The following is a 13,300-nucleotide window of genomic DNA, read 5'->3' as shown; positions in this document are numbered from 1 at the left end:
GCATCGATGGTTTGTCTTAATGGACGTGAGTAACTGTGTCCAATACATACACAAGAATATGCCAGACTGCAAGCAATACGAGTCTGCTTCTGATGAGCGCCTTGTGTGGCTCATGTCATCTTTCCTCGAATACCTTGAAGATTTGAGACGTGACTGCCAGCCAAAGCAGTTCCTCACTAAGGAAACGTATCATGCACTTATGCTGACTACGATGTCTAATGTTGAGTGCACCAAATACCTACTAGATGTAGTCTCCTTCAAGTTTGTGCTGACGAGGAAATTCTCGTCTGACCCGATTGAATCCTTTTTCGGTTGGATAAGAAGGTCAGCAGGAAGTAATGATCAGACTGACGTTCGGTCTGTTTTGTCTGGTGTTGAAAAGGCCTTAAAAACTGGCATAATTTCTGCTTCAAAGACCAGTAACGTAGTGGATTCATCAAGCCATGGCTCAGATGCACTTAAAGTTACAAGCAAACAGAAAGAAGTTCAAGCAAGTCAGTTTCCAGTAGAAGCTAGGAAGCTTCTTGAAGACCTCCTAAGAAGTCCCGCAAGCTTGCTTCCGACTGTGGACACAGCAGCACTTGCTATGGTGGGATGCTTCGTGGCCCGTGTCATACAAGAAAAGATTGCTTGCAGCTCCTGCATTTCAGTTGCCACAAAGCCAGCGTCCTCAGCCCCCAATGACAGTCTGATTAGGCACCAAGACAGAGGTGGGCTACTCTACCCCTCAAATGAGCTTGTTCATGTTTTGTACGCGCTAAAAAAATACACTGAACTCATCTTAAGCAAGCGCAGAGCAATACCAAGGCCTCTGCAGGAAACAGTCAGCAATGCTGTTTCTGCTATGGCAAACAGTGAAGTTTTTAAGCATGTTTGCATTGAGCACCGCTTGCAGTTTCTGGAGCTTGTTTGCATGAAATTTTGCAAACTTGTGTTCACAAACTACGCCCTGGGCGTGACTGACAAACACGATGTGAGGAAGGCACTTCACCACAAGCCCTTGTCGAGAAAAGTTCTAAAACTGTGAATTGTGTTTTTGCGGCTGCTTGACTAACTGTACTATTTTTCTTTCGTTGATGTTAGGAATTTCCTATGCACCATATGCATCTTCGCAGAATACCAACAAAATAAAAGTTGATGTCCAGAACAAAGTAGCAAGCGTTGTCACTTGAGTTTCGGGTTTTACTGCAAAACCGCAATGAAAATGCGAGGCATGCCGTAATATAGGACTATGGATTAATTTTGATCAGATGCGACTCTTCACCGTGGCCGTCAAGACTGCGCGCTGGCAGGAAACCTTCCGGCGAGAAAAGTGTTTTAACGCATACGTACGCAGCATATTTGCATTTCATATTCGTCAAAATGTGACTTTGAGGCTGCGAAACCAACCCGCAGCGTTGTGCTTCGCAACGTAATGCCGCTAAAGGAGCCGTCATGTGGTGCTGTCATGTCGCTTTCTTATATCTTTTTAAAGCGGCGAGACAGCGACAAGTATTGTGGATTCACCTATGAAGCTCTAGGGTACCGGGGACTCAGTATACTTGGGGACAAGTATGAGTTTAGCGCATCAGTTTATCGTGAACACGACGCAGCGCGTGCACAGACAACGCGATACGCAATCCGCATTCATACGCTTATGTTTACTTGTATGATGCATTTATACTCACGGTAATGCTTGCTGACGATGGTACAGTTGTCCAGGATGAATATAATAGTGCGTTTTTACATTTGCGTCGAAGATATTTCTGCTTTCTGGGATGCTCACTGAGTAAGCAGAAAGACTACGCGTCGTCTGCACTCCCCAGGGCTGCCGGCGCTCCCTGTCGGCTCGTCTCGAACTAGACGCGACGGTGCAATAAAATAGAAAGCGTGGGGATCGAGCGGGCACAGAAAGTATATAGGAGGCTATGGTTACGTGTTGTGCAGTGGAGGTTGTCTGGCAGTGAGCGGCCGCGGCGGCATGTGTGCCTCCCCAGGTCTCGTGCTGAGCCGTGGCGAACAATATCCGTGCTCTGCGCCGCGTTATTGGTTACGCAGTGTTCCCCTGGCAGTTACTGTACTCTTAGCAACGTTTACAAACCCTTTTGTTCATCACGGGGGTTCAACAATGCGTAGAACGAGTGCATATCCATGTGTCGTGCGGCGGATGACGCGGATGCAGCAATTAGTGTTCAGCGAAATTGCGTTGGGCACCACGACGAAGCGGAACGACGACGAACGCCTTACAGGTCAGTGATGGTTGGGCAGTGCTCCTGCTTTTCACAATGGACGACGCTGTTGAACCCAGCAAGACGCAATGAGGACCATCTGCACATACGCAGTTTCGTGTTGTGTTTGTACAATAACAATTTCCATGTGCGTATTAAAGCACCTTTTTTGTTCCGCTTCGTATACTTTCCCCCAGCATTGCATGTAATCTCAACGTAACAGCTACCGCGTTCAAGTGTCACTTGCACTGTGCTCCAAGTCACCACGGTCGCAGAATGCTGACGCAGGTGAGTTTCACGTGGAACACGGACTCAGGGGCTGGACGTTGCGTCGGCCGCGTGGCGGAATGCAGCCGTAGAAGGCGCACGACCGATCGTGTTGTTTGTACAGTTGCTGAATTGATGACGTGAAAACATTTGCCGCTGTCAGTGCATCTAGCGCGCGTTCTCTTGTACTTGCTTCGTTGTCAGTGAGCTGTTACCCGCTGGTAATACTGGGAGAAGTGATTTCGCCGAGGGTGTCGTGCTGGCCCAGTGTTGAGCCCCCGTTTCATTAGTTTCTGATCGTCACGACAAGCGCGCTGCGCAGCTCAGGTGCTTTCCGAGCCGGAGAAAAAGTTGTACCTTCTGCTTTACATTCGGATGTAAACAAGAGAGGAGAATTAGCCCAGTCATTATGGTCGACTTCCGGCTTCATCTCGGCTTTACAACCAATGACGTCAGGGCTTTTTCTACCTTTCCTTCCTGCATGCACATCGAATTTGGCACATCGAACAAGGCGCGTGTAACCTTCGCCGGCAAGGAGAAGCCACGCTTTGTTCACTACGACGCAATGCTGATCCCCGTCAAACCCTACTACCGGACGATCCCGGCCTGCGGCAAGTGCGGTGTCATCGGCCATCGGATGGACACTTGTCCCAACCCACGACCGGATACGTGTGGCCTGTGTGGACAGCAGGTTCCGCTTGTGGAGGAGGGGGTAAGGGCCCCTCATGAATGTGTACCCGTATGTTCTGTGTGCGGTGGAGCACACGCCACAAACTCTCGACCATGTACGGCCAAGTACCGTAATTCCAAGGTGGCCGCACAACAGGGCAGAAAGTCCAAAAGGGCGTCCAAGAAACGACGCAAAGATCAGACTCCCAGTGAGCCACCACGCCGGGAAGTCGCCAAGACTGACAAGCCCGCTTCCCCTACTGGAGGAACCGAAAAGCAGCCGACGGCGCAACCATGCGGCGAAGCCGGGCCATGGGCCAACGCCGTGAAAAACGGAAAGCAGGTGGGTGGTACGGGTAGAGCTGCCTCCTCATCCCTCCCTATCATCCCCTCTTCATCGCGTAACGCCGACCAAAATATTATTGCCAAACTTCAGGCACAAATCGAAGCGTTACAGAAAAGACTAGCGGGAGCCGAGGCCAAACAGACCCAACTAGTCTCCCCTCTTCCTCCCCCGGCAGTAGAGGTAATGGAGAGTGAGACCGGGGCGGGGGCGGCAGACGCGGTTGCCGCACTCGAGGCTCGTGTGAACACCCTTGAGGTCCGTATGGACAGCCGTATAACTGTCCTCGAAACCCAAATCTCAGCGGCTGTAAATGCCGCCATTGCTAAAATGACAGAAACCATCCCTACCCTGATAGCCCAACAAGTTGCGCGTTTCACCAAACGAGCCGGCCCAATTAAGGACGTGTCTGGCCGGTACCCTAAAACGCTTCGACGACAGATCGAATTTGAGGATGATGACAGCTGCTCCGCCTCCGGAATTGAGGACACCCCCCTCCCCGCGAGTGCTGGCTCGGGAGCACCGCCACCGCAATCGCTCGTTAACTCCACTGACCATGGCGGGCACCCTTAGAATTCGGAAGTCCCCACGATCCAATACGGCCACTCCCATCCAAATCACCCAGTGGAGTTGTCGGGGCTTTAAGGCTCACACTAAGCGCGCCAACCTCCGGTTTTTCCTCGCAGCATTTCAAAACCTTCCTGCTGTGGTAGCCCTCCAGGAGCCAGGGAGTGCTGCCACACTCACAAACTATACTACGTTTCAGCAGGACCCTTTATCTTGCATCTGCGTGCACAAAAATTATACGGCCAGCCTAGTTGATCTCGACCTTAAGCCAGCTTTCTCGTACGTGATGGTGACACTCCTTCCGCTGCGTAAACAAGACCCGCCACTGCACGTGCTAAACATTTATTGCTCACCGAAACTAAGCAACATTACATTCGCAGACCTTTTTAGCCGCGCTTTAAAGGCTGCGGGCAGGGACCCTCTGGTGATTGCGGGTGATTTCAATGCCCCCAGCACACTCTGGGGGTATGCACGTGAAGAGAAACGTGGACGTAAATTGGCGGAACTTATGTCCACGCTGGGCCTAACTCTTCACACCGACCCTGCCTACCCAACTCGCGTGGGTAACTCCGTGACCCGGGACACATGTCCGGACCTTACCCTCACAAAAAACATTCAGTATGCGGATTGGGTCAACACTGAAGAGACCCTCGGCAGCGACCACTGCATACTCAACACCACCATTCGCACCTACCCTTTGGCAAGACCCTACGGAGAGGCAAATTTACCCGATTACACGAAGTTTCGGCAAATATACGCCAATTCGACACCCATTGAGGAGCAAGGATACCATGCTTGGTTCCAGCAACTGGTTTCCTCATTACGCTCCACAGAAACACAAATTAAACTCTCCGAGGCGACTCCGGCGGTGGATAACCATCTCCTTCACCTCTGGGAGGCCCGGCGCAGCCTCGTCCGCCGATGGCGCCGGCAAAAACACAACCGAAAGCTCAAAATTCGCATCGCTGAGCTCACCCAGCGAGCAGCAGAGTACGCGGCCCAGCTCGCTGACTCTAACTGGGTGGACCGTTGCAACACGGCCGCTCGACAAATGTCCAGCCGGAGTACCTGGCGCCTCTTCCGCGCCTTGATTGATCCGACCCAAACTCGAACAGAGACACAAAAGCATCTGCAACGAGCATTTCACAGCTTCGACGGAGACACAGCCAAATTGGCATGTAAACTCCGAGACCAATATCTATGCACTCAGCAGGACTCCCAAGGGCCGGCGTACTCGTATGCAGGTACCGAGAACGCGGAGCTGGATCAACTGTTCCAGTTACACGACCTGAAGGCAGCCCTAGCAAAAATGAGGCGAGGAACGGCGCCGGGAAGGGATAAAATTACCGTGAAATTACTTGCCAATCTTCCTGACTCGGCCTACACCATGCTCCTTGCCTACATCAATTCCATTTGGATCGGGAAAACAAGCCTACCAATTGAGTGGAAGACCGCCCTGGTCACCTTCATACCCAAAGCGGGCAAAGCCATTAACACGGACAACCTCCGCCCCACCTCCCTTACTTCTTGTGTGGGAAAATTAATGGAGACGATGGTGCGCGACAGGTTGTCCGTGTTCCTGGAGAGCAAAAATGCATTTGCAGACACCATGTTCGGGTTCCGCCCACACCGGTCCGCGCAAGATGTCTTGCTTCAGCTCGACCATGAGATCCTCTATCCAGTCGAGTATCCCCTGAATGACAAAGTTGTGCTCGCTTTGGATCTGAAGGGGGCCTTTGATAACGTGACCCACGAAATTATTCTAACACATCTCTCACAGGTAGATTGCGGCCAAAACACTTTCAACTATATTAAACAATTCCTCACTGACCGACAATCATACATTCGGATTCAGGACATTGAACACGGCCCTTACCGATTAGGCACGAGAGGGACTCCGCAGGGAGCGGTCCTCTCGCCCCTCCTATTCAATGTGGCAATGATGAGACTCCCCGCTCAGCTGGCGAAAGTCGAAGGCATACAGCATGCGCTGTACGCCGACGACATCACCATATGGGCGTCACACGGCTCGGCAGGAGACATGGAGGCAAGCCTGCAGCAAGCGGCGGACATCGTGGATGACTATGCCCGTCGCGGCGGCCTTCAGTGCTCCCCGTCCAAATCGGAATTCGTGCACATACGCCCCTCACCAAAGTGCACCGCAAAGATCGACCTCTCCCTTCACAGCGGACCAATACCCGAACGCGATGAGATTAGAGTACTGGGGCTTTTTATACACAAAAATCGCAGAGCAGACACAACATTGGCCAAATTGCGTAGTGGGGGACCAGGTGGGCCGGATGGTCCGCCGGGTTTCCAACAAGCGCGGGGGGTTACGATGCAAAGATGCCTTGCGGCTGGCGCATGCATTCGTAACCAGCCGAGTCCTGTACTCGGCTCCACACCTCCACCTACGCAAATCCGACGAGAATGCACTCGAAGTCATTCTCCGCAAAATCTACAAGCGCGCCCTCGACCTTCCTGTCAGCACCTCTAACCAGCGCCTTTTGGGCTTGGGAATGGTGAACACCTTCAAGGAGCTGAGAGAGGCGCACTTGACAAACCAATAAAACTCTCTAAAACACCGTCGGGTCGCCGCCTCCTTGCCCGGCTACACATCAATCACTCAATACACACGGAAGAGCGCGTACGGATTCCAGAAGTTTGGCGATACTCCTTGCACGTGCGCCCTCTTCCGGCTAACATGACCCGAGACGACTACACTGGCCGACGCCTCGCGCGGGCGGAAGCCTCGGTTCGACACTACGGCCACAAATTCGGGGTATTCTACGTGGACGCCTCCGGCCCGCACCACGGTGGTTGGTATACGGCTGCGGTCGTCCACGAAAACACCGTTGTAAACGGACTCACATTCCGTGCACATAACATTACGCACGCGGAGGAGATCGCCATCGCACTAGCCGCCGGATCAGGACTCGAGGGTCATCATCACCGACTCAAGGGGTGCCTGTCGCAATATTGAACAGGGATACATTCCGTACCGTGCTTATAAAATATTGCAGAACAGCAGCTACCTAGGTGCCCCCGCGCACCGAACGATCATATGGGCTCCGGCTCACACGGGCCTCGATGGTAATGAGACGGCCGATGCCGCTGCCCGCGCGCTCACTCTCCGGGCACCATCCTCGTCCCCTACCGATCCGGAACTCGAACCCAATCCTGCCTACACCTTTAAGGAGATCACACAATTTTATCAATCCGGCCATAACGTCTATCCTAAACCCTGTAGGGGCCTCACGAAGGCGGAGGAGCGAATCCTCCTTCGCCTTTATACTAAAACTCTATTGTGCCCGGCAATCAGAAAACACTTTGACCCCGCTTGCACGGGGAAGTGCCCGCATTGTGAGGAAAATTCCTCTGACATTTTCCACATGGTGTGGGCATGCCAAAAAACCCCAAACCTTACCCCACTACCCAACCCTTCACGGGAGGACTGGGAGGCAGCCCTGCTCGGCTGCTCTGACCTGACGGCCCAACGGGCCCTGGTCGAGCGTGCCCGGGCCGCGGCCAACGCCAATGGGCTCCCGTAAGAGGGAGCCCACCTAGTGTTTGTACGGGGCGGCCCCTTAAGGACCGTTCCCACCCTCCCTGTAAATAACATCTGTAAATAAATGTTTTTCAGCAGCAGTTCCGAGCCGGAGAGAGAGTCGTGTCTTCCTTTCCTTCCTCCGTGTGCCTTTACATTTGGATGTAAACAAGAGAGGAGAATTTGCCCAGTCAATATGGCCGACTTCATCGCGACTTCACAACAAGTGACGTCAGAGCCTCTCCTACCTTTCTTTGCCCTATCCATCTATCTATAGCACGGATCTATGGTATTTTTGCTTTTTTGTTTGTTTTTAAGCCAAGATGGCAGCCCCCCCAAGACCCAAACGAGTTCAATTTCTTTACGCTGACCCACAGTAGAAAAGAAGCGTCCCGCACGCTGGCACTTCCACCGTGTTCATATTTTCTGCGTCAGGTGTCTTTTGCATCTTTAATAGTCAACGTCCCCAGCCTTGGATTTTGGTTGGCGCTTCAAAGAAGAGCTGCCGGACGGAGAACTCCGTCTCGTAGCATCGCAATGCGTGCATTCTGCCCTGTGCACGGCTGTACGAGCACCGACGCCTGATGCGATGTAAGTAGTGTTTCACAGCTTCGAGAAAAAAAAAAGCTACTCGGTGATTGCTGCTGTGAAAGGAAGTAATTTCGGGGCTTCGTGAGCCTACGAGTTTACTCCTCGAAGCATTGTGGTAGCAGTGTTTACCATCAGGGTTTGTCTGTGTAATGTGAATTCTGGTAAAATCAGCAGCTTGCGCATATATAGTGTTGTGCCATCGATCTTCGTTCACAAACGGAATGACTGGCAGGCTCCGTTGCCAGAATTTTAGATGACATAAACTCGGCAGGTATCATATGTTGGAGCTTAATATGCCCCCACTTAAATAGAAATTAAAAGGAATATCAAGGAAGGGACATACCCATGGAGCCAATGGGGACAAAAATTGGACATGATGATGGCGCTAGGTGTTCTGTGATGGCGCTGTCTGGATTCTGTCGGTAATCGTAAAAAGGTTGCAATGTTACGATTTTATTTTTAACTAAAAATTATTATATTTCACTCTCTATTATCTTCTTGTTAGACAAATAACAACTTAAATAATTTTTTTTATAATTTATATCTGTGCATAAAATGAAATAGTCTCCGAAAGCACAAGGGCGTTTTGATATGGCGGCTCAAATTCCGCATAGCAGACGACACCCTCGTCGTCTGCTTCTAAGTAAAAGCTGCCCCCGCTCGCTGCAGCAGCCCTCCTTCTCAATTTCTCTCATTACAATACAGTACTTGCATTCTTGCATTCTTATTTTAGTAAGTTGTGATGCCGCATACAGGCCAAGCGAAATGACAGCGCTGATAACACAAGCTGCAGCAATAAATAGTTTTATTGCGAGTCAATCAATCGATGTTTACATAAAATAATGACCACATAAGTAATATTTTAGCACATACAGCAGTAAACAATATGCATGCATCAGCGTTCATGAGCAAACAAGGTACATACTACGCATAGCACCAACGCAGATGCCTGAAGCACAGAAGCTGTCCAGCGCTCGCTGATATACCATCGCACATGAAGCCTTAGCTGGTGTAAATAAAGGTATGCCGGCTACGTCTCTGCCCTTATTTAGCTCAAGGTTTCGCGACACCTCGTTGACAGTAATCGGTAAACTTTCTGTAATTGGTATCACCATATCTGCGTGCCTTTCACGAGCAGTGCTACTCTGTTTTCTGGTCCACACTGCCACCTAAAGTGCGTCACTTTCTAAATTTCAACTCTTTCGAACTACGCATGCTTGTGAATGCCTAAAATTAAATGAAAAACATTTTTTATGACTATTATGCTCAAGTCTTACAAACAAAATCGTCAGAAAAAAAGGCTTCGTTCGGTTCAGTTTACTTATGCCAGCAGTGCACTGTCGTCGTATTAATGGTTGTGATGCCTCACGGCGCGGCCGCAAAGCTCATAACATGCCACTGGCCTGGGAATACGACTGGTGTAGTTCTAAACTGTGAGTTAAATGCAGCTGCACTACTGTGTAACCTAGATATTGCGTAACACGGCCGCACAGCGATTGCCGTTCGCAGAGTTCCCACTGATCCGTTCACCGAAGAGTCGATGACGCCAAGGTTTGAAGTTGGCAGACAGCGTTTCCTCGCCACATGTAGGATCTTGGTAGAGGCATTCGCAAACTCGGTGTGAAACTCGCGCACTGCTTTTTGCCGTGCTTTATTGATTTCCTGCTGGTCAGCAGTCGAGGTGCGTGTCGTCCGTAGCCACTTTTGTCAGGTTTTCCCTTCAAATGAGGTGCATTAAGTATAGTGTAGTGGCGACAAAGGCTACCAGTGTTATGACCGCGCCGCCGTACATAAAAGGGTTTTGCGACACAGGCGGAGCAATCCGAGTCATGACTGCCGAAAAATCGACAGTCATGATTTTTAATGTTAACAAAGGCAGTGAGCATAAGATACACGAGGCCATGCAGGAAGTAGTAGACAAACACAAACGTATACGGGGCTCAGTATTTAAAGGGGCCCTCCAACACTATCGAAGCACCTATTTTTTATTTGTGGTTTGCGTAGACCGATAGCTGAAGATAATTTTAGCATAGGTCTAAGCACTGATATCAATCGATGTAGTATTCTAATCATGCAATAAAGTCGCTACATCGCTGCCAACCTGATAAGCACGAAGTGGCACCCGCCTGAACTTTCCGTGTGGAAGTGACGCCGGATGGCTGCCGCCATATGATTAGATAAATTAGGTGAAAAGCAATCATGGAGTAAGATCAAAATGCAGGTCACTAATCTGTCAGTGCTTGTACATGTCGCTTCAAGAATACCGACACCTTGGGGGCTGCAACCTCTCCTGGGTGTGTTTCTGGTGTACCTTGCCGCACTTCCCTGACGACATTTTTTATATCTCATCGTCGCCTTCCATCTCAACACCTAGTCGCCCGCCATCCCCGACGGCCTCACGTTCGAGCCACTCAGCGCCCGCCGCACCTACATTCTGTCCCGGCGTGAAGACGCTAACGTTTTGGTACATTAACTGTCGAAGTGTCTGCAACAAAATAGTAGATTTACATGCGCATCTGTCTGCAATCCCATCAAATACTGTCATGTGTGCTCACAGAAACCTAGCTTGACGCGAGTGTGACTGACTGCGAACTTTTTGACACTAGCGAGTACACAGTGTTCCGGAAAGATTAGTGTGACCTGGGTGGCGTTGTCTTGACGGCTTTGCCAACTCCTGCAAAAGTGAACCGCCGGCTAGACTTGGAACATGATGATCTCGAGTCTCTTTTCGTCAAGCTTTTCTTACCAGACAGCAGCGTGCTGATATATTGCACCTACTGCCCGCCTTCACTAAAGGATGAAGCGTATAAGCACCTTGATTTATTCCTCTTACTCGCCATGAGCAAACAGTATCCCAACGTTCTGGTACTCGGTGACTTTAGTGCTCATATTGACTGGATTTCACACGACCGCACCAACAACCTATTCCTAGAGGTCATGACATCAGCCAGCCTCGTCCAGGCATGCCTCGAACCCACATACTCTTCACGAGATGGTACCTCCTCTTCTTAGACCTTGTGTTCGTGGCCCACCCAACCCGAGTAACCTCCTGCACAACAAGTTAGGGTCTGTCTAGCAGCGATCATCGGGCCATTGAAGTGTGCTATGCTGCAGTGTTACTCCTAATTGGGCACCACACTCTTCAGCAGTGAAAATTTCACCAGACTGACCATACTAAGTTAGTGCACCTTGCACACTGGTGCATGAACTCATGTGGCAATGACTGCCTTGGCAACTATGCACTGTGGTGCGACATGGCATCGGCAATTCAACGCGTGTGTATACCATCAGGCACCCGAACGTTCAAGTGAAGGCACTGCCCGTGGATCACCCCAGAAATCATGAAGGCAGCGAGACAAAGACGATTGCTGTTTTGGAAGGCCCCCGAACCTAAATGCCCCGTCACTTTCCAACTGGCGAAGGCCCACAAGCGCTCAAGGCAGCGATCCACAGAGCGTCAACACCACACCACCAGGCTGGCTGAGGAAGCTACAGAGCACCCCAAGTTGTTCAAGTCATACGTAAATATTCTTTGGTCATCATGTCAATGCCCCAGCTACACCATCTGGGGAAAGCTTGTCGACTTCCCTTCGGAAGTCTCTTCTTTCTTAGCTGAACAATTTTTTTCCATCTATGTTAGAGCTCCCGCCGATGACACCAAATTACTTGACAAGTTCTCTCCACGTGATCAAGGAATGCACCCCACTCAGCTTCCCAACGACTCGCGTGACTATTCACTCCTCCTGTCAGCTACTTTTTCACCAGAAACACTGTCCTCCATCATCTCTAAAATCAATCCATTTCCAAGCCCTGGTTCCAATGGCGCGGCACCCACCTTCTTTCGACTGCTTGTGCCCCAAGCGCTTGTATCCCTGTGCACTGTGTTCCAACTCCTAGTTGATCATGGGACTGTGCCTGCTTCTTAGAAACGTGCCTTGGTTACCCCTGTTCAAAAAGGGAAATCCAAGCCCTCTGGCAAACCCAAGAACTATCGCCCAATCTCCATCAGGTTGATCATATGCCGTACGTTTAAACATGTGCTGAATAGCAAACTCCTTGACTTTCTCGAGCGGGCAAAGTTTTTTCCTGCCGCACAGCATGGCTTTCGCTATGACCGCAGCTGCAGCATTATTTCTTGTATTTTAATTTCGCAGGTCAGCACTATTTAAGAGTACTGAACGCTGGGCGAGTTGGTAAATCATCACTACAAAACTGCGCGAAAGTTTTTTCTTTAGGTATATAAGTGTTTCTTTCAATAAACTGTCAGTTGCTAGTCTGCGCTTGTGTGTGTGCCTTCTCTGTTTCTTGTCGATTTTTCGCGCAGTTTTGTAGTCAGCACTATTTCTTGTATTTTAAATTTTCAAAGTCGGATAACTTCAGACTGCATGCCGTTATCACTGCCGTTTTCGCTACATCAGTTTGTCTGTACGTCAACAGGGGGGGGGTGTTGAATAGTGTTAGAGCACCCCTTTAAGGGAGCACGAAAGTTCTGTAACGGCTAAAGGTAACAGGAATGTAGCAGTGTAATGAAAAATAGGGCTCTAAGGAACTACGATAGGAACGATATTGTGAGAAGGATTTGGAAAGGTGTCGTGGTTCTTGGTCCCACATTTGACTATGCATGTCAATATGGTTGATTGGTCGAGTTGGTGACTCATGATGGTTTGAAATACGAGCGTGATATCTATACCGGGAAAGGAAATACACGGACAAGCGCTTACTACCTACTGAAAGTTTAATTGGAAAGCTGTGAAATATATACTTACAGAGGAAACATTTCGTAAGCACATATAATTGGACCACATTGCAAACCGAATATTACAAAACCGATGAAATATTTGTGTATATCAGCCCCACCTTATCAATGCCCACTTTTGCCTTACCGTGATTCCTTAATGCCAATGGCAATCTGTCACTGTCAAAGAACGCAAGCTTCTTAAAAGACAGAGCTATTGGCCGTTTGCTCCCGCAAGTCAAGTCATCACGTGCTAAGTTTGCAGCTTGAATGATAAATCTTGTGCGCTCATCTTTGTGTTTCTTAACCACAATTGTGCTCTGAAACTGATCTTCACAGCCCCATCTTCTGACATATTGCGCCAGAAAAGCATC

At 49.9% G+C, this 13,300-nt stretch overlaps 2 protein-coding genes across 2 annotated transcripts in view; both read left to right on the top strand.

Annotated features, from left to right (window-relative positions):
• Window positions 1-13,300, top strand: part of LOC119185244 (uncharacterized) — a 548,537-nt gene that overhangs the window by 150,714 nt on the left and 384,523 nt on the right. The window lies entirely within an intron of this gene.
• Window positions 7,388-13,300, top strand: part of LOC142804064 (uncharacterized) — a 112,401-nt gene continuing 106,488 nt past the window's right edge. Inside the window, exon 1 of the mRNA XM_075890593.1 lies at window positions 7,388-8,191. Coding sequence (XP_075746708.1) covers window positions 8,185-8,191 — 7 coding nt within the window. The 5' untranslated portion in view covers window positions 7,388-8,184. The remainder of the gene's footprint in view (window positions 8,192-13,300) is intronic.

This window comes from Rhipicephalus microplus, chromosome 3 (genome assembly GCF_043290135.1).
Source record: "Rhipicephalus microplus isolate Deutch F79 chromosome 3, USDA_Rmic, whole genome shotgun sequence".
NCBI classification, from domain to species: Eukaryota; Metazoa; Arthropoda; class Arachnida; order Ixodida; family Ixodidae; genus Rhipicephalus; species Rhipicephalus microplus.
Note: the sequence above shows the minus strand (reverse complement) of the source record. Positions and strands in the feature narration are given on the sequence as shown.